This window comes from Mesoplodon bidens (genome assembly GCF_964165515.1).
Source record: "Mesoplodon bidens genome assembly, chromosome: X".
NCBI lineage: Eukaryota > Metazoa > Chordata > Mammalia > Artiodactyla > Ziphiidae > Mesoplodon > Mesoplodon bidens.
Window position 1 is genome coordinate 58,655,774 of NC_138163.1, and position 22,845 is coordinate 58,678,618.

A 22,845-nucleotide genomic window follows, 5' to 3' on the forward strand; every position below is an offset into this window, starting at 1 on the left:
GCTAGGAAACAAAAGCAATAAAATGACTGAAGTGATGAGAGATAAGCCTAGTCCTGTGGGAATGGGAGGTAAGAGTGGCTCTAATGAATCTTCAGTCAAAGGATCAGTAAGAATGCATGATGAGCTGGGATGAGTCTCAGGCAGAGTCAAAGAAGAGAGAAGGGAAGAAAAGAATTCCAGGAGATAAGGAAAGGAGGTCTTTAGTTGGGGTATAGAACAAGAAGATGAGTTCTTTTGGGGAATGCTCTTTCAAGGGATGGTTGAACGTTTAAGTCAAGAGTTAATTATCTTTACTAAATGGCTAGAAAAGGTGAAAGAGTAGGGCTAAGTAGACATCCAAGGGACTTGTCCATATTTGTGTTCTATTTGTTTAGTGTTTTACTGGTTTGCACATACGCTCATATTGAATTGTTATAATAACCCAGTTTTGGAAGTACACATATCCCCCCTTGTATATGCAAGAAATTTAAGGTTAAAAGAAGATAAGTGACTTGCCCAGGGTTGCAAAGGGTTTAAGTGACTAAAACCCAACATAATGCTTTTTTTCCCCACTATACTGAGAGTGGTATTTTAAGAATAAACCACTGAAGAGTAGAAAGTCCGAGGAGATGATGTAGCAACTAGTCACAGCACTCAAGGAAAATAAGGAGACACTTTATTTACTTTTCCTGAGAAGCAAGTAATTTTTCAACTCTATTCAACTATATATATTTAAGAAAAATTATATAATGAAGGCCAAAATATTTACTCTTATTTATCTCAGAGAGTTGAAAGACTTCATCTCATTAAAAGGGGCCATCACTTTGAATCCTTCATATGGGATAAAATAAATGATGGTCTTATTAGTATTTGAACTACACTTTCATTTTATTAAAATGCTGCTTATTAATGTGGAAATGAAATCCTATGCCCCTTATATTGCATTAAGTAAAATTAAGTCTTTATTTCTTGGCACTTAAGTATACATTTCACAACACAAACAATAATGAATGTCAATGAAGACATTTATAATGTCTTCTAATACTGGAAGAAAATATTTTCAACAATAATTTAATTTCTACTCTGACTTTTGATGATAGATATTGCATGAACTCTATAATTAGTAAACTTTTGTGGCTACTTTTTATTCCTGTCCAACCTCCTCACTCATCTGCATATCACAACAGGGAAAAACACAGACCAAACAACAGGAGAAAAAAAAAAGAAATCAATGAACTGGGCATCACATGAACTGAGTTGTGATCCCAGATTGGCTGTGTGATATAAACTTCTTTGAGCCTCAGTTTCTCCTTCCATGAAATAAGGGAAATGAATAAGAGAATTTATAAAGTTAATTTTAGCCTTAACTTTTGATGGTCTCAAATTCCATGACTGAGACACAAAGGCAAAATTAAATTTAAGTACAATGTGTACAGTCTGGAAGACAATGAGGTATTCTAGCAAATACCTCATAGAAGACAGGTTCCACAGTTGGAAGAGAAGGAAAAATAAAATCTTTTAAACATTCCATCATGTAGAATTCTCTGTATCATATCTGCTCTCACTCATGCTTTCTTACCATTCCTAGGAGGTTATCTTGCTTGCAAACTTTCACTTAAGGCCACAACTCAGCAGGTTACACCCATCTAACAAGTCTCCTCTTTCCTTGCTGTCATAAAACAATCCCACTTTCCTATTTCTGGCCAACCCAAAACACTCTTGAGGCCATGCACTGTCATTAGCACTGTCTGTTAGCACTGTCATCTAAGCCTATTTAGCCCCTAAACTTTTAATGTCTTTTGTGATTCTTTATTACAACAAATACTCAAAGTAGCTATTAAATTATAAGCAATTATTTGGAATGCATCACATTTCTGATTAACTCTTTAATATGACAAATTCTTCTACCACCAAAACTTTAGAACAAGGTCATGTTCTCAATTTCAGGTACTTTGATTTTTATAAAATATTGTTTACTAATATTGAAACTAAAATATACAATTTCATTCACAATAGATATTGGTAATTTCATAAAGCCATGATTTCATATATGTTGGCATATATTTTAAGTGATTCTAAGTATAAAATATATGATTCTAATACTACCCAACATACTAAAATGAAATACTCCTAAACAAATAAAACACAAATATAAAAATGCCAGGCATTTATCTAAAACATTTTCAGATCATTTGCCCTAAGGACCTCAAATTATGATAGCCTTATCTCATGCTTAATGATAGTACAAACATTGAAAGCTAAATTTTATGACATGAAGACATGAATAACTTATAATAATATAAATTCAACAACAGTAAAAACTGTGGGAAACAATTGGTGGATAAAATTTTGTTTCATTAATTCAAGTGGAATATTAAAAATCTACAAAACACTTTAAAAAGGTTAAAAGGTTTTGATAACATCTGAGGGTCCCCAGTCTCACATCTGCGAGTCCCCCAGTCGGCTCCATCAATGAATTCTATCTTAATTTAAGTATATTTGTCTACTTTAAAGTCTACATTTACCTTTGCAGCATGCAAATGAACAGAACTACAGAATAAGGAATATGATATAAAGGATCAAAGAGGTTGAAGTGAGGCTTCTGAATTATCCTCTCAAAAATGGTGGACTATTCCTGGAGATTTCCTTTGTCCCAATTTGATGTCTCTGTTTCTGAGATTACAGACAGTGCATAGTAAGCAAGACGCCCCAGGAGAATTATCACCCTGCTGAGATTCTTTCTATTAACATAGAAAACTGAGGACTGACTATTCAACTAAACGTTTTGCAAGAGGATGTTTGGAAAAAAAAAAGGAAACCTAACTGAACTGATCTCACTCACTTCAAAAGTCATTTGTTGTATCCTTACCTTGTAACCAGCACTGTGCTAAGGGGATTTTCACGTATGTTTAACTTAATCCTCATAACAGACTCATCACCTCTTTAGAGGATAAAGACAAGGTGCCCAGAGAGGCTAGGTAACTTTCTCAGGTTCACATGGCTGGCAAGTGGCAGTGTTGGGATTCAGACCCAGCTTTTTGACTCCAAACTGAAAGTTGTAATCACTATACTATTTGCCTTACTTTTATGACATATTGTTTTTTAAATAAACATAAGGTTTTTTAAATGGTGTAAAGTGAACTGTTCAACACTATTGAGTTGTTAATGTAAAACAACAACAACCAAAAATCCCATCTAGTACATTATAAAGGAAAAAAAAATCAAATCACACTAATAGAATTGTCTGTATTCACCACTGAAAAATAATTAAGGCCTATATTTTAAACAATGCTTGATATTTGCAATTTAATGAGAATGTATTCTATCAGAATTTGAACTTAACATCAACACTTTACATTCCTGGGAAAGAGATTTTTTTAAACACATGGAATCAAGTTTTGGTTTTGCCTATAATAATCAAATGTCCAAAACCTCTGTCATGAGGGTTTCCAATGAACATAGAAAATAAAAGCAAATGATTGGAAGCTTATTATATTCTGAAACTTTACTACCTGTATTTCAGAAATAAAAATAATTCTTCAGACAGTTCTAACCACGGACAATTTTGCCCACTCGGGGACATGGGTCAATGTCTGAGGCATTTTTGGTTGTCACAACTGGTGGGCTGCAACTAGTAGGCAGAGGTTAAGGGTACTGCTCAACATCCTACAATTTACAGGACAGCACTCCACAAAAAAGAATTAAGTCCTGCCTTAAGCATACGCTTTCAGCACTTGTCAAATAATTTAAAATTTATTTATTGTGTAATATTTAAGACATACAAAAAAATATACATAATATAATGACTCTATGTGCCTACCACTGAGCTTAAGAAATAAAGAGCATTCAGTCTCTCTCTTGTGTATTCCTTCCTGACTGCCTCTCAAAAATATTTTGTAAAGAGATTAAAATACCCATGTTATATCTATATTACACTGTATTAAAGTATGCCATAGCATGTTAACTACACTCTATTATGTTAAATTATACTGTAACTATCATATGACTTTCCTAGACTTGAAGACTAGGTACCATTCTTCTTTACACAGGAGATCTAGAATTATAATAGAGCATTGAAAAAAAAACAATATGGTAAGTAAATATTTATCCCCTGTATACAGAAAAGAATGTTTTGATTACCTACTGAATGCACAAAAGAGGAAGTGGGTTTTATAGATATAATCAATTACAAAGGTGTTATACTTCATTAAATATATGACTGGCCAACCAATAATCTTTGGATTCAAAGAAAATTAATATAGTAAAAAACGAGTAGGAAGATAGTAGGAAAAAACAGTGTAATTGTTCTCCATCTCTGTTAGTTTAATTGAGGGCATTGGCAACTGGACACTCTGCCCTCCAATTATTTTGGGCTGAGAGACTTTGGCTTTTTGTCCAGAGGTAGCCTTATAGCTACAAGTTAGAGTACCGGGGGTTGGGTCTAACCTTGCTTCTCATTTCCTAATTCAGGGTTCTGGAAGTCTAAGGAAAATAAGGGCACTTTCCAAGTTCTACAATTGCAAGGGAATTCCTAGTCAACCCCAAACATCATCTCACATCAATAGACTCAGTGGATCTGTAGTATGAAAGGGCCAGTATTTTAATGAAGTTCTACCATGGCTTAAAGTCTACAAGGCTGCATAAAATATGATCTCTGAGGCCACATCTTACTCAACTATTAATAAGACCTATGCTTTGTTCAAAGTATAAATAGACTATTTTTTTTTTGCCTTTTTAATGTATGGTTTACAGTCTGACTAGTACAAGAAAAATTAATGAATTGTTTAAAGCTACCTCTTCTTTCTTTGTGAAACAGTCTGGTATCAATTGTGGAAAACAGCACAACCAGTAAAGTTGACAATTGAAATACCGGTATTAATCAACAATAGACATAGAGGGGATGAAAATAAATAGTCATCACATTTGCTTGGAATAGGTGTGATTTTACCAACAGACTGAAAGTAGCAAACAAGGGCCAAAGAAAGCTTCAGTGAAGGAAGGGTAAAGAAAAAAAAAAATTACTCAACTAACCAGTTAGAAGCAAAAGATGAAAAAGAACAGCAGCTCACAGATACAAGTATTTTAAGATTACAATAGCATGACATAAAGTAACTATTTATTCCTCCATGATGAGAAATGGGAAAGAAATGTTTTGTGATTGTTGCCGTCATTGCTAATGTTTCATTTTCCCTAAAGAACTATGAAAATGAACATGGTGAATACAAGTTGTTATTTCAGACAAAAATGTTTTCAAATTCTACAATACTAATGCCATTATAGCCTTAATTGATATACTTGTAGTCTTCTAAAGTCATCAACCCTTGGAAAGTGCATGTACACAGGCAGAATCACAAGCCTGCATAAAATACAGATGGTTGATAACCACGTAAATAGATCAATGATTACAAAGATGGATTGAGGAGACAAAAACGAGCTCTACTATTACACATGCATGAATTTCCTGACTATAAGAATAATTATACTCTAGAACTGGTTAATTGAGGGAAGTTGAAGAATCTTTTTCCCCTGCAGAATCGATAGATACCCATCTATCTTTGATGGCTTAGGAGGAGCATTGCCTGGAATCAGGGGAATGGATTGTATGACCTTTGCTCCACTCTCATCATTTTGTCAGGACCCAGCAATAAGTTCTATAAATCATAAAATCTGTTTTGAGACATAAAATAACATTTGAAAACATAATCATGTGGTTACCTGTAGACCCCTACACACTGAGTTCAGAGTTGGACACTTGAATGGGTTTCAGAAAAGTAACAGAGCCAGCATAAATGGAAACTATCCGGGGAAGAAAAAGCCAGCTGGAATATTCCCGCGCATGTGAATGCAGCTCTTTTGTCCCTTTCCTGTTTGTCCATTTCTGTTCCCCTCTAACCTTAAAAGAACCCAATTATAGGAATGAGATCACTAAACTATTGAAACTAACTCCTGACATACGCTCTTCTGAATGCACACCATGCCTTGTCTAACCTGTTGATTCCTTTCCTAAAGAGGAGTAAGAATGTAGAATTAAGCAGATAAAAATGGCTAGCTCTCTACCCCCTACAGCTCCCGTAGCAATCCTGCAGGCAGATCACACAGGTAAAATAACATCTGAAGAGAGTCAGCCAGTCTGCATACAATGGAGAATGATGCAGAACCCAACCTCCTGCCTCGATGATTCACTGAGATTCTCTCCCACTGCCATTTCTCCCTTTAAAAACTGTCATGGCTTAGCAGAATCTTCAGAGTTGGTCTCTGGATACAAGTCCACCTTATCCCCAGATTGCCAGCTTTTCTGATCAAAGCACCCTTCCTTTCTACCAACACTTGCCTCTCGAATTATTGGCTTATGAGCGGCGGCAGCTAAACCTGAGCTCAGTAACACAGGTATCACAGAAAGACATCTATGGAGGTATTTCTGTAGTTTCCAGGTAAGTAAGAGATACCCTAGAGCTATATTTCACCAAGGGAGAATTATTTAGAATGATTAGGACCCTTTACACAAAAAAAGAATTTATTTAGATGAAAGAAAAGAAGAAAGGAAAGGAGGGTGGAAGAAGGAAAGAAAGAAGGGGGGAAGTGAGACAGAGTAGGAAAAAGGGAGGGAGGGAGGGAGGAAAGGAAGGAAAATTCAGAGAAAACAAAGCAGGTGGAAGGGGAGCAGAAAATATTATACTGGACAGTTGCATGCCCAACAGGAATGCATCTGTCCCTTAAAAATAAGGGCAACAGAGACCAAAAGGCAATAAATAGAACATTTGCTTAAGGAATACAGATGTCTAGTAAATAGTGTGGATTGTTTGAAGAAAGAACTGCAAGAAAATAACTACTTTAAGTATGACACTTCATTTCAGGATATCAAGAGAGGTATCCTTTCCCCTGATATCATTCTCTTATTCATCACTCCTCAAAACTCTCTCCTGTGCTAGCTTTTGTGATGCACCAAAGAACCTGGCACTCCCTCTGATATGCTGGCTCCCTTTGTTCTTATTTCTCTAACAACATCCATCCCCTCAACCTGTGTGGTCTCCAGAAATGTGGACCTTAACGTTCCAATGGTCACTTTTTTCACTAGCAACCTCAAGAATTTCTCTGGTCTTTAAACTAGAACAATCATTTCTTTGCAAATGATTCCCCAAATCCTTAATTTCAGTCATCATCTCTATTCTGACTTCCAACACATATTCTAATGCAGTGTAGCCATAAAAATTTTCTCCTCTACCCTGGAAGTATTTTCTCTCCCACATGATTTGCCCCATTTTATTAGTAGTACAACCATTCTCTCTATCACCAAGACTTTTCGATGAATCTTTTCTTTGTAACTTCTTATTTATCCACCTTTCCTCTTTTTTTCTCTACCCACAATGTATTTCAGGGCTTCATTGTACCTTATACTTGTTTTTCTGTTTTTGTTTCTGTTTTTTTTCAGCCATGCCACATGGCTTTGTGGGATGTTAGTTCCCTGACCAGGGATTGCACCCAGGCCCTCAGCAGTGAAAGCATGGAGTCCTAACCACTGGACTTCCAGGGAATTCCCCTATACCTTATACTTGAAATTACAATTACCTCCCTATCTGTAATCTCTTTTCACAAAGCCATTTGGCATACTGCAGCTACAGAAATCTTCCTAAACACACCTGTAAACATGTCCAAATCCAATAGCTTGGCATTCAAATTATCTACCAGGGGTCAAAAAGCCTGATGCTTATAGGGACTAGGAATAAATCAGAGTGGGTAAAATGTAGTAGGGGGTGGTAGGGCCTGTAGCAAATGGGACAGTATGTAACACTCAAATTCTACCATTTAAGCACTACAAAGGCCAAAGAAAACATATTGTGGGTCACTAATTTGTGATCTCTATGCCTTAAGAGTATGACCCCAAAAAATCTTTTACATGCTCTTTCTCATTGCCACCCTACATGACTTCTGAGGCATAGCAGAATATAAATATTTTCCTTTAGATGCTCAAGCCTTTACCCACTATTCCCTTTTCCTAGCCCTCTCTAACTGAGCCCTAATAATGTTGCAAAGTCCAATTTAAGTTACACTTCTCCCAAAAAAACACTGTAACCACAGGCCACCCAAACCTAGAGCTCCCCTTCTGTGAGCCTCTGTACTAGTTTCTTTCTTTTTTTATTAGATTTTATTTTTTAGAGCAGTTTTAGTTTTACAGCAAAACTGAGCAGCAAAATACAGAGAATTCCCATGTATTTCCTGCCCTTACACACGTATAGCCTCACCAACTATAAACACCCTCCCCACTAAAATGCTACATTTGTAACAACTGATGAACCTACACTGACACATCAATATTGCCTAAAGTCCGCAGTTTACATTAGGGTTCACTCTTCCTTTTGTACATTCTATGGGATTTTAACAAATGTATGACATGTATCCACAATTATATTACCACACAGAATAGTTAGTTTCACTGTCCTAAAAATCCTCTGTGCTCTGCATATTCATCCCTCCCTCCCCACTAATGCCTGGTAACCACTGATCGTTTTACTGTCTTGCAGTATTTTTAAGGGGAACTTCTAAGTCATGTAACTGGGAAACTTTTTCTTTTTAAAATGTTTTTTCCAGTTTTATTCGTTTTTTTTTTTCTTTTTTTTGCGGTACGCAGGCCTTTTCCTGCGTTGTGGCCTCTTCCATTGCGGAGCACAGGCTCCGGACGCGCAGGCTCAGTGGCCATGGCTCACAGGCCCAGCCGCTCCGCAGCATGTGGGATCTTCCCAGACTGGGGCACGAACCCGTGTCCCCTGCATCGGCAGGCGGACTCTCAACCACTGTGCCACCAGGGAAGCCCTCCAGTTTTATTAAGATATATAACATTGTGAAAGTTTAAGATGTAAAATGTGATTATTTGATATATGCATATACTGCAAAATGATTATCAGAATAAGGTTCCTTTAAACACCCATCACATATACAATGGAATATTACTCAGCCATAAAAAGAAATGAAATTGGTTTATTTGTAGTGAGGTGGATGGACCTACAGTCTGTCATACAGAGTGAAGTAAGTCAGAAAGAGAAAAACAAATACAGTATGCCAACACATATATATGGAATCTAAAAAAAAAAAAAAAAGGTTATGAAGAACCTAGGGGCAGGAAGGGAATAAAGATGCAGACCTACTAGAGAATGGACTTGAGGACATGGGGAGGGGGAAGGGTAAGCTGGGACAAAGTGAGAGAGTGGCATGGACATATATAGTAAAATTGATAGCTAGTGGGAAGCAGCTGCATAGCACAGGGAGATCAGCTTGGTGCTCTGTGACCACCTAGAGGGGTGGGATAGGGAGGGTGGGAGGGAGGGAGACACAATAGGGAAGAGATATGGGGATATATATATGTGTATAGCTGATTCACTTTGTTATAAAGCAGAAACCAACACACCACTGTAAAGCAATTATACTCCAATAAAGATGTTAAAAAAAAAAACCACCCATCACAACACATAGTCATAATTTTTCTTTATTCTGGCAAGGACTTTTAAGACTTACTCTCTTAGCAACTTTCAAATATACAGTACAGTACTGTTAACTATAGTCACCATGGTGTACATTACATCCCCAGAATTTATTCATTTTATAGCTGGGATTTTGTACCCGTGAGCCAGTTTCATCCATTCTCCCCTTCCCTCCACCCTTGGCAAACAAACAACAACCTACTCTGTTCCTATGAGTCTGGTTTGTCTTAATTCCACATATAAGTGATACCCCACAGTATTTGTCTTTGCCTGACATATCTCACTTAGCATAATGTCCTCAAAGTCCATCCATGTTGTCACATATCGCAGGATTTCCTTCTTTTTAAAATCTGAATAATATTCCTGTGTGTGTGTGTGTGTATGTATACATACATACATAACATCACAACTTTATCCACATATCTGTCAATGGACACCTAGGTTGTTTGCATGCTTTGGTTATTGTAAAAAGAAAATGCTGCAATGAACATGGACATTTGGATCTCTCTCTGATATGGTGATTTTACTTCCTTCAAATATATACACAGAAGTGAGATTTCTGGATCATACAGTAGTTCTATTTTAATTTTTTAAGGAATCTCTGTACCTTTTTCCATAGTGGCTGTACCAACTTACATTCCCTCCAACAGTGCACAAGAGTTCCCTTTTTTTCATATCCTCACCAGCATTATCTGTCTTTTTGATAACAGCCATTCTAACAGGTGCAAGGTGATATCTCATTGTAGTTTTGATTTGCATTTCCCTGATGATTAGTGATACTGAGCACCTTTTCATGTACAGGTTGGCCATTGGAATATCTTCTTTGGAAAATGTCTACTCAAGTCCTTTGCCCAATTTTTCTTGTAGTGTCCTTATCTGGCTTTAGTATCAGGGTAACGCTGGCCTCAAAAAATGAGCTTGTGAGTGTTCCTTTCTCTTCAATTTTTTGGAAGTGTTTCAAAAGGATCGATGTTAATTCTTTTTTAAAGGTTTGGTAGAATTCACCAGTGAAACAGCCTGATCCCAGACTTCTCTTTGAGAGGTTTTTAAATACTGTTTCAATCTCCTTAGTCATTACTGATGTGTTCATATTTTCTATTTCTTCATGATTCATTCTTGGTAAGTTGTATGTCACTAGGAATTTATTCATTTCTTCAATTAGTTGGTATCTAACTGTTTATGGTAGTCTCTTATGATCTGTTGTATTTCTTTAACATAGGTTGCAATGTCTCCTCTTTCATTATGATTGTATTTATCTGAGTCTTCTCTCTTGTTTTCTTAGTCTAGCTAATGGTTTGTCAAATTTACCTTTTCAAACAATTACCTCTTAGTTTCATTATCTTTTCTATTGTCTTGTACTCTCATTTATTTCTGCTCTAGTCTTTATTATTTCCTCCTTTCTACTAACTTTGGGATTAGTATTTGCTTATTTTTCTATTTCCTTGAGGAGTAAAGTTAGGTTGTTTGAGATCTTTCTTTCTTCTTGATGTGTTTATCCCTATAAACTTGCCAGTTAGAATTGCTTATTTTTCCTCATCCAATAAGTTCTGGTATGTTGTGTTTCCATTTTGATTTGTCTCAAGGTATTTCTTTATTTCTTCTTTTTTCCTTCTTTGATCCATTAGTTGTTCAGGAGTGTTATGTTTAACTTTCATGTTTCTATGCATTTTCCACCTTTCCTCCTGTTATTGATTTCTAGTTCTATGTCACTGTGGTCAGAAAATATATGTGATACAATTTCAATCTTCTTAAATTTGCTATCTATTAACTATCATATGATCTATCTTGGAGAATGTTTCATGTGTACTTGAAAAGAATATGTAGTCTGCCGCTGTTGGATGAAATGTTCTGTATATGTCTGTTAGGTTCATTAAGTCGTAGTGTTGTTCAAATCCACTGTTTACTTATTGATTCTCTGTATGGATGGTGTATCCATTGTTTAAAGTGGGGTACTAAAGTCCCCATCTATTACTTTATTGTTGTTTATTTCTCCTTTTAGCCCTTGTTTTAGTTCTATTAGCATTTACTTTATATATTTAGATGTTCCAATGTTGGATGCATAAATATTTACAATTGTTATATCTTCTTGCTGAACTGACCACTCTGTCATTACATAATGACTGTCTTTGTCTGTTTTGACCATTTTTTTGCTTAATGTCTATTTTGTCTGTTATAAGTATCACAACCCTTGCTTTCTTTTGGTTACTATTTGCTTGAAGTATCTTTTTCCATCCCTTCAATCTCAAGCTATGTGTGTACTTAAAGCTAAAGTGAGTCTCTTATAGACAGCATATCTCTTAATCTTCTTTTTATACATTCAGGCTATTCTATGTCTTCTGATTGGAGATTTTAATACTTGTATCTTTTAAAGTAATTTTTGATAGGTAGGAACTTGCTTTTGCCTTTTGTTAATTGTTTTCTGAATGTTTTGTTCCTTGCTTCTTCTAATGTTCTCATCCTTTGTGATTTGAGTACTTTTTGTGGCAGTATGTTTTGACTCCTTTATCATAATCTTTTGTGTATCTACTATAGGCTTTTCCTTTGTGGTTACCATGAGGCTTACATAAAATATATTTATAACATCCTAATTTAAACTGATAACAACTTAATTTCAATAGCATACTAAACTTTATAATTTTACTTCTTGCCGCCCCTCACAGTTTACATTATTTTAGGTTACAATTTACACTTTTTATAATGTGTACCTAATAACAGATTATTGAAGTTATGATTATTTTTAATACATTTGTTTTTTTAACTGTTAAACAAGTTGTAAGTGAATAATGCAACACCATTATAATATTAGAGAATCTGACTTTGGCTACATATTTACCATCACCAGTGAGTTTCACACATTCATATGTTTTTACAGTTTAAATTAGCATCTTTTCATGTTAGCATGAAAAACAGCATTTAGTATTTCTAGTGATGATGAACTCCTTCAGCTTTGTTTGTTTGAGAAAATATTTATCTTTTCTTCATTTCTAAAGGAGAGCTTTTCTGGGTAGAGTGGTCTTGGTTGACAGGTGTTTTTTCTTTTTTTTTTTTTTCTTTCAATATTTTGAATATATCATTCCACATTTTCCGGGCCTGTAATATTTCTTTTGAGAAATTCACTGATAGTCCTGTAGGCTTTCTTCATTCTTTTTCATTCTTTTTCCTTTTTCCTCCTATGACTGGATAATTTCAAATGGCCTACCTTCCAGGTCACTTGTCTCTCTTCTGCTTGATCAAGTGTGATATTGAATCTCTCTATTGAATTTTTCAGTTCAGTCATTGTATTACTCAGCTCTAGGGTTTCTGTTTGTTTGTGTGTTTTTTTGATGGTCACTTTTCCTTTGTTCAACTTCTCATTTTGTTTATGCATTGTTTTCCCAATTTTGTTTAGTTGTCTTTCTGTGTACTCCTATAGTTCACTGAACTTCTTTAAGAGGATTATTCTTAATTATTTTTCAGAAAGTTCATAGATCTCCATTTCTTTAGGGTCAGTTATTGGAGTCCTATTAGTTTCCTTTGGTGGTATCATTTTTACCTGATTCTTTGTGATTCTTGACTCCTTGCATTAGTATCTGTTTGCTATCACAGGGTAAGACCTTCACTCATCAGCCCAACCTGGGGTACTAGATGAGTCAGCTGGTAGCATTTTTTGGTAATTGGGGCTTGCTATTGGAGTCCCTAGTTGGATGACGCTATTGCTCAGTATCTGAGGTCAGAGGTGGTGCCACTGGTTGAGCTCCACTGTTGGCTGGAACCGCTGGCTGAGCTCCACATTCAAGCAGGGCTACTGCGTGGATGATCAGATTGTGTGGGGCTACTGACTGTGCTCTGTGGTCAGGTGGGGCCACTAACTGGGTTCTGTAATCACCTCTGGTCAGGCGAGGTGACAGGCTGTGTTCCCTGGTAGGGTGGTGCTACTGGTTGGCAAGTGGGCAGGGCTATGAATGAGCTTTGCAATTGCTCCTGGTCAGCTGAGGTCTCAGGCTGTGTTCCTTGAGTGAATGGCACTGCTGGCTGGACTATGTTCAGTTGGAGCTGCAGGCTGTGCTCTGTCATCAAGTAGGGCTTCAGGCTGTGCCCTAATGTTGCACAGGGCTGCAGGCTGGGCCTCACGACCTGGTAGGCTACTGGCTATGCTCTGACCAGGCTCTCTGGTGGTGAGGGACTTCCAACTGTATCCTGCAGTTGGGTGGGGCAAGGGACTGTGCTCTGTGGTCGGGCACAGTCACTGTCTATGGTCCCTTATCAGGTGAGGCAACAGGCTATGCTCCACAACTGGGCAGGGTAACTGGCTGGGTTCCCTGCTTGGGTGAGGCTGCAGGCCTGGACAAGGCTAGATGTTCAACAATAGGGCAGGGTCATAGATTGTACTCTGCTGTTGGGTGGGGTTATAGTCTGGACTCCGTGGCTTAGTGTTACTGTAGATTAGGCTCTGAGACTATCCAGGGTCACTGTTCAAGCTTCCTGGTTACGTGGAGCCAAAGAGTATGCTTAACAGTTGGGCAAGGCTGCTTGCTTGGCTCTCTGACCAAGCAGGGCTATAGCATGGGCTCCACAGTGGCCTGGGTTCTTAGGCTAGGCTACTTGGACAGGTAAGACTAGAGGCTGTGCTCAGCAGTTACACAGGGCTGCAAATCTGCTTTCCAGCCCAGGCAGGACAGCACAACAAGCTCCATGGCTAGCACAGCCCATTGACCAGGCACCCAAATCAGGCAGAACTGTCCACCAAACTCTCTAGCCAGATGGGGCCACCAGTTTGGCTCCAAAGATGGGCAGAGCCACTGGCTGGGATCTCTGCTTGGGCACTGCTACAAGCAGAAATATAGTCTGCCAAGATCTAAGTGTTGTTGCTGTAAGCCCCACCTCAACTCCTCCACCTCTATCTGATCTCCAGTGGTTGAGCCCCACAGATTCCCCCAGTTATCTCTATGCAGTGTGGCCCAAATGGTCCTTCTGGGAAGCGTCCTACAATGCTGGGGGAGCTAGACGTCCACCTAGGGCTCTCTTTTTTCAGTGGAGAAACTATAGGCCCAGGGGGCCCTCTTGGTGCAGTGCTGTGCCAGTCTGGGGAGGGGCAATGTGGTCAGAATGCAGCTGATCCTCTCACCCTTCTAATGTGGTACTTCTTAGTCTGCCATCTCAATTGGCAAACTTTTCTGTACTAGTTTCTATCCTCTTTGTTTTTGCCATGAACTCTGTAACACCAGCTTACAGATCCCTTCTCAGAATAAAGTAAAATACATAAAAATGCAAAAGAAACCAATTACATTGAAATAGTTATCAAGATATTTAAGAAAATAAATTGTGATATAATAATAGATGTGCTGCTTGATTAAAGCATTAAAAAATAATATCTAGTGGCAGCTTTAATAACTAGTGTAATTTTGAAGTAGTAATGACTGTAAACAATATTTCAAGATATCTGCCACAAATTTAATATGATAGGAAAACATTTATTATTTCTATTAGTGACGAAGTTAGAGGTACTGTTAATACTACTTTGGTCTGTTGCCTATATTGTTAATCAGATGAAATACTAAATATTAGTTAGCAGGTAAAGAAAATAAAGAGGCAGTATTTTTCACATCTAAGTTCAGGAGCCCCTGAATTCTCTCCATTGGTCTCCCAGGGGCCTTTGGACTCCTGGTTAAAAAACCCTGCTTTATACATATCTTTGTAATTATTCTGCAGCAATTTTATGCTGCCTTCTATGTTAATCATCTTTTTTCTGCTTAGGCTTTGTGAATATGACCGTAATCTCCCTACCAACATGAATTTCCTCAGCATTTAAGAATCATTTGCATGCACTGATGTTCTAAAATAGAATAGACTGTTATTTTCCCTTCAACACTTGAATCACTTTTTTAAAACTGCTAATTTCTTTTTTTTTTTTTTTGGTCAATGTTCTATATGTAAATGTGCCTACAAATATTTCATTTTTACCACTGATGCCCTAAAAACACTGGTCTTAGAGTTTTCTCTCAATAGATCAAATTAAATTACACTAAAGCAGATTTTCAGAGCTGAAATAATAACTCGAAGAATCACCTAAATTTAGTACACATTATTTGGAACTCATAGTTGCATATATTAGAAGCTCCTCAACAATCTCAGGATATGGTGTACTTTTTAAGTGTTTCTATGTGTTCTTGTAAGTATTTTAGGACTTTTCAACTTCTTCCATATAGTGAACTTGGTTTCTAGCTTCAATTTATATATTTTGAAATAAAGGAGACATTAATATTTTTATTAATAACCTTAAACTTGGGGCTCTCTTTTGCTGATTAAATTAACATTTGGGGGTTTGTTTTTGTTTTGTTTTGTTAGTAAAGGATTTATCCTGCCAAATAACTAAAATCTATCAGTTGTCTGGCAGGAAAGAGCTTATTGACCCATACTAGGAGAGATAATACTGGTGTTAATTCAAGTCTCTGGGAAGCAATGTGTCCTTAATTGTTTTTTGTTGTTTTTGTTGTTATGAGGAGACAACCATGCCACATGAGCAACAAACTATGATTATGCATGGATGGAGTTTAGCACTGTAATCAAATAGAACTTACAACAAAGTTAATCTGATGATACATATTTAATGCTATGCATTATCAATGTGCTACATGGTAATTAGTCATAAATGGTAAACAGCTCCTTTGAATGGCAAATTGATGTTACTTTTGCATCACTGAAGCAAGCCCTTTCTAGGATGGGAGGGAGAAAGGCAGTGGTGACCTAGTCTTTTCTCTGGCCTGAGGGAAGCAGTCTCCTTTGGGTACTTGAAAATCAAATGACTGTTTCTACCCAGGACCTTCCTCCTTACTAGAAGATAGATACTCAGACATTGGATTTGTCTGCATAAACGCAATATTAACTTTCATAACTCAGATGAGTTATTCACAATCTGTGCCTCGTACCCAAGCAGCACAATTCCAATCATGCATACTATTAAATTACATGTTAAATTGTTTTCTCCTACAAGCAGAAGTAAGAAAATGAGTTTTGATTGAGCAGGGTAAGGAATGAGAAGAAAGTTTAGAGTATCTGGCTTCGAGGAGGAAGGCAAGCCAGCTTGGAAGAAAGTCTTCAGTGGCCTGTTTTAAACAAAAGGAAAGCACAAAATTGTTGGGGCAATGGATGCAAGTGATAAAACACACAGAGATGTGAAAAAGAGAAAGATACAGGCTTAGAAAAGGGAATGGATGTCTAGAAAAGAGGAAGAGATGAGACAGAAAAAGGTTAACCCATCCCCAGCAAACAGGAAATGCACGGAAGCAATGGGTATAACACTCGCAGAAGGAACCTGGCAGGATCTACACTTTGTGGTTCTCCTTCACTCACCTGAGATTTAGCATAATAATGTGATTTCACAAGCAGTCCTTTTGACTGCATAGTGGATATAATTAAACCAGCTGAATTCAATAATTTAGACATAATTGACTGCCTTCTCCAAATTGAAAGCAATTCCTTCCTCCCAACTGGACCAGGCAATTTAAAGAGAGAAACAAATATGTATCGTTTATGCTACAAAATCAAGTGAAACAGAAAAAAAAAATCCCACGTAATACATTTCTATACATACATTTTTAAAGCTTGTTGCATATTAGAGGGCCATTCATAAGTGAGACTCCTTCTGTTTCTTACATTCCATAAAGAGCTGAAAACATGACTTAAAAATAATAAATGTTTTTAATGTTACTGGTAAATAAATATCACAGTAGCATTCTGCATATTTACATTCTTTTTTATTTACTAAGGCACGTGAAGGAAAAGCTACAGTCTTAATGGGGAAAATAAATGCCTACGTTGATTAATTCTTCAAAATATGGTTCTCTTTTACTAAAATTTGATTATACAGAAAACACTAGAAAGCTTCAACTACTGAATAGGAGTCAGATGTTTGTTTGCCTTTTTGTACTTTAAAATGAAACTGTCCAACTGGATAAAAAGAGGGAGAACTAAGTCACATTTAGGCTTCTTAACTTGCTCATTCTGACTATTGTGCAAAGAATCATGGGACTAAGCCGGGCAGGACAAATGTGATCAGCTCTCCATTTCAACTCAGAGAACTCTGGACCTGGCTAGCTGGACAAAGAAAACACATTTTCCAAGAAACATTTCCACAAGGGAATTTCTTAGCACAGTGTAACTTTCGTTGAGGTTAATAAAGTTGTGTCATGATAATAAAGAGCCTACATAAACTCATTAACCCTTAGTCTTACAGGGTAAACTGTAATGCAAGCCTACACTACGCAATGGAGAAACTTCTATATAGACACAGCCTGCTCAAATGGCAGACACTGGTGCTCTGAGATTTAGAGACAGTCTAAGGGAGGTATAACAAAATTGTTACAGCATAAACTACTCAATCTTCTTAAAATCAAAGCAAGCCACGTGGCTCAAAAACAAACAACAAAAAACCTGCAATGACTATGCCCATCCATGAAATATCTTGCAGTTCTTCCTTCCAAAAATTAAACCAGACAGGGTCAAACATATGAAGAATTCTAAGAATTAGATCTAATAGAGTGCTTTATTCTACCAAGCAGTTTATTTGGTGTAATCTTCACAGTGACCTAGTAATGTCAGATGAGAAGATAGGGCTTTAGCAAACTGACATAGTTTGCCCATAGGAGGCAGAATAATAGAATAAAAAGAGCAATGGCTTTAGAGTCTTGATAGGCTTTGTTCTGAGTCTCAGCTCTACTACTCTGCCACTTACCAGCTAGGTGACAGTGGGCAATCTCTCTAAGCCTCAGTTTCCTGATGTGTAAATGAGGATAATAGTACTTATCTCATAGGACTGTTGCAAGATTCAATGAGATAAAATATATAAAGAGCACAATCCCCAGCACATTAAGTGCTTAACAAGGGATAACTTTACCATTCACCCATTGATCCTGAGGAAGCTATTTTAACCTCTTGGCCTGTACACTTTTACGTCCATACAATGGTAATAACAATATCTACTTAAAAGTGTCATTGTAATGATGAAATAGATGCAATTTTATGTACAGAGGATGATGCGTCTACATGTGCACAGACTTAAATTTAAAAGGACACATATCTAATAAATGGCAGACACATACCTAGAACCTAGATTGTCTGAGTCCTCTTACTGTCCACACAGCTAGATATTCCTAATTCTATTATCCAAACACAGAAGAACATTTTCACACAACTCCACTGAAAGGACAGCAATCTAGAAATATCTGTGAAAATGAAATTCAAAAGCAAAATATGCAAGTTACCTGAATTAAGGCCTCACTCAACATGTCTTCATTAACCTCCAGAATGATGTTTTTTATATCTTCATATGGCATACGATACGATCCTAGGAAGATAGCTAAAATAAAAATTGATTTTATTAAAAAGAGAGCAGCATCACAATTTTAAAGTCCTAATAAATACCTGATTCCCACTTCATAGACTCAAAATATGAAATTCTTATCACTAATATTACTCTACAGAATTATGAATAAACAAAAGTAGCTTCCATTTGATGGACTATACTACTCATCTAGGCAAAATGGCCTATTAGCTCAGGGTCTAATGTTTACAGTTCATGCGTATTTATATACAAGATAAAACTACTAACAGCACTGATGACTACATGCTTATGCATTTTAGATGAAGCTAATACAAAATAACCCATGAAAAGTTAGAAATTTTATCTCAAGTAAGCCTTTTAATTCAACATAGAATTTACCGTGGAGATTGTCAGATGCATCCAATACAGCACTTCTCGAGAATGACAGTAAAGTAACCCGATACTAAGAAAACCATATCAATCTACTTTGCAGTTCTCCCACATAACAAAAAATTAAAGTGTCTGAATCCTCGATGTTCTCTGTATCCCTGATGACATTCATGAGGTATGCTATTAGTTGCTTTTATGTTGAATCAACGATTTCCCTTGTCAACTTTTTCTTAAATGGATATATATTATGCCATATGGGAATAATTCAACAAATTATACCTAGAAAAGCTCGAACTGACTCAGAAAGCATTGTTCAACAATACATTCCACTTTAACCTCCATTGAACATACTTTTTAAAGAACATACATGTGTTCTTATCACCAGAACATAAATATATTCCTAAGAATTTTTTTTTTTCATGGAGAGGTCTATATGCCTTCACTGGTACCTAAGGAAAAAGCATCCTCCCCTGTCCAGGCAAACATAAACACCAAATGAGACCTCCATAATCCAAATAAATAATGTTGACAGATATCAACTAGCAATTAAGATCATACTATGTTGTTTTTTTTTAAAGTACTGAACATCCACTTTATAAAAAAAAAAAAAGGACTGTCAGGTAAGCAATGTACATAGGCAAAACAGCTATTAGGAGACTGCTTTTCTGACAGCAACATTCCTACTGACACAAGAATGAGATTGACGAGTTGTTTATTTTAATCTGATTCTCTATAGCACACTCCTTCACAAAATAAACTCCCAAGATATTTCTCTGCATATTTAGAAATGCTTGATGTGCTGAAATTTTTCATACATGGTGTTTTAGTATCCTCAGAATATAAACACAGCATACTGTGGTGACACACACACACAGACACACACACACACAAATGCTGAATTTAATACAGAGTGGAGACTATGTCAAGAAAAACTTAGGACCTGTGTAAATGAAGATGGGTTTAACTGTCCAGGTACTTTAGGAAAAGCGTATTTAATGGTTGACTGCTTTGTTAAAGGCTTTAAGGTTCACTAACCAGTTTTAAAGTACAGTGGTTAACAACTAGCTCACATCACAATTCCTTCAAATATAAAGCAAATAGTAGTAAAAGGATTTGCCCAATGTGACTAGTGAATACTCTAAAACTATCACTCCCAGGCCTAGGCAGAAGGAAAAAAAATATAACACTCTTTTCAACTCTGCCTTTCCTCTCACTGTGGCCTCTAACAATGTTAAATGATCAGTACTTTCCAAAGCTTTATTATTCATAAATTTCACCTGGCCTAGCCAAGGCTAAATTATGGTAGTCTCTATTATGGCTGAATGCCAAAAGGCAGCCTAAATCATGTTTACACAGAATTTTGTTCCTAGTAGGCGCTAAATATACCTGTTCAAAGAAGTTATAACTTTGTTTTAAATACATCCAACAACCCCTCACCACCACCATCACCACCACTCCCTACTGAGAAAATAATCACATACAAAGATTCTGGGCTGTTTTGGGATCCAAAATTCTCAACTCTTTCACTTTCTTCTTTGTAGGCAGCATCTTCTTTTCTTCAAAAGCTTCTGCATTCTTTTGAACTGAAAGAAAAATGTTGATTCATAAATAATAACACTGCTAATCCAAATACACAGAATCACATTAGTAAGGCATAGTAACTACATTAATAAAGCTCATGCCCAAATCAATAAACGGGTTTACTTCATTAGTTCAAGGAAGAGGATAAACATAAAGATATAGACCTGTTTAGAGGCTTCCCTACAAATTAAATATCAGCACTTAAGCAGAAAAGATAAGCCAAATAGAACCAAAAATCAATTGCTGCTTCTTACCTAATGTGCAGCATTAATTACTCCTTAACCAGGTTCCTACAGCAGTAATAGAATTAAATACATAGTAAAATCTCCCTAATTTGGACTAATTGAGGAAAAAGGCAGATGTGCATTTATCCTAAAATATGCAGGTCTTTAATTCAGTGAAATTGCTTTAAAGATATCTAAGGTAACTTTAACTGCTAAACAGGTTGCCATATAAAAACTCCTGCTGAGACTGTTTTGAAGAATAGACATGAAACATTGGCAAGTTAGACAACAGTTAGCACCTATTTGTATACCCATAATTAATAAACCTCAAAGACATGGTCTTTTCAGTAAGTTCCCTTTGTCTCCCTCACCATTTTTCAGTGCTCTTTGCTTTCTTTGAACGAAAGATTTATTTATGCTATATTCAGAAGGTAACCCTTGAGTTCCAAACAGTTAAAAGGTCCTGAAACCGTGAGAAGTGACAGTGTCAAGGAGGGGCTTTCGACCCCCATCACTTCCACCAGCCCTCCCTCCAAACAAGCCATCCCCCAAACCAAAGTGAAAAACAACATCCTGTCTGCTAAGAAAATGAAGATTTATGTCAAATCCCTAAACCCCTCCTACAAAGAAATTCTACAGCTACCACTATATTCCTGTGTTGGCAGTTTACCTCTTCTAATATAAAAACAAGGTTGCAGGTAATGGGAAAAAATATGAGAAAAGTAAAGCCAACATTTTTCAGTCAAGTAGAATGATATGCTCTTGGCCCCAAACTCTTGCTGCTAAATTTCATCACTAAATCACATGGCCATCATCATGCTGTTTCTTTATTACTTTTAAAAAATATAATGTCATTTTGAGGCAATCAATATTTATCTGATCTTTGTTAAGGAGATCACAAATGAGTTACTGATCTTCTTGAGAGGAAAAGTAACCCACGACCACAGTAGATTTTTTTGCTAAGCTATGTGTTCACAGATGTGAGCATCTGGAAAACTTTCTAGAAGGCAACAAAATATTGTGGGTCCATTAAGACACCCCCCCCTTTGTTTTACTGGTGCAAAATATATGAAAATTAAATGAACTTACTATAAGAATCACAGGAAAAAATAATTACCTGAATAACTAAATTCCTAACAGTGCTAAGCTGTACAAGTATGACCAATCTAAAGTGATGGAGAGTCCAATCAGGCTAGGTAATTACACTTGACAATCATGATAATATGGGAGTGCCAAGTAGTTTGCCATGTTTACACAAGATAAGAGAGTTATTGGTCAACTGGAAGAAAAATGACTTTTAAGATATTCTTTTAAAACCATCACAAGTGTTCCCCAAAAGGATCTAAGACTACAGTGTCTCTCCTATAAAATAATCAGCATTTTAATTTATCCTAATTTTCAAGCCACTCCCAGCTTAACACAACTCTATATAAAGAAATAACAGTCCAAGAGTCAGTCCTTTTGTCAATAAAAATTTATCTGAATTTTACTGAAATTACTTCTAGTATCATTCAGAAATGTGTCCTAGTCAAACAGATTAGTCAAGAAAACTGTCGTAATCTTTCAATATGCCTTAAATCCCACTATGGGAGACTAATTAACAAAGTACATATACAATGAAAATGATATAGTATGAAAGACATATTAAGATTATCCTGCAAACTAACAGATTCCTGACTAACCCAGGCATATATAATGCTCATTTTGTATGACTTCATATTTTTGCTTTTTTTAAAAAGTATATTTCAACCTCTCCCCTTTTCACATGAACAGACTGTTTAAAATTAAGATTCTATCTCTTAAATATCTTGAGTTCACAGTTTTGTTTTTTTGAATCCTAGCATATTTTCCTTGCATTATACAATTTGGTTTTATCTTGGGTTCAAGGAATGGTAAGAAT

The 22,845-nt window shown here is 36.5% G+C and overlaps 1 protein-coding gene across 1 annotated transcript in view; it reads right to left on the minus strand.

The window, feature by feature from the left end:
• Positions 1–22,845, minus strand: part of DIAPH2 (diaphanous related formin 2) — an 897,118-nt gene that overhangs the window by 480,456 nt on the left and 393,817 nt on the right. The window contains exons 19-20 of the mRNA XM_081223297.1: positions 20,622–20,723; positions 18,692–18,786 (exon numbers count right to left, since the gene is read on the minus strand). Coding sequence (XP_081079423.1) covers positions 18,692–18,786; positions 20,622–20,723 — 197 coding nt within the window. The remainder of the gene's footprint in view (positions 1–18,691; positions 18,787–20,621; positions 20,724–22,845) is intronic.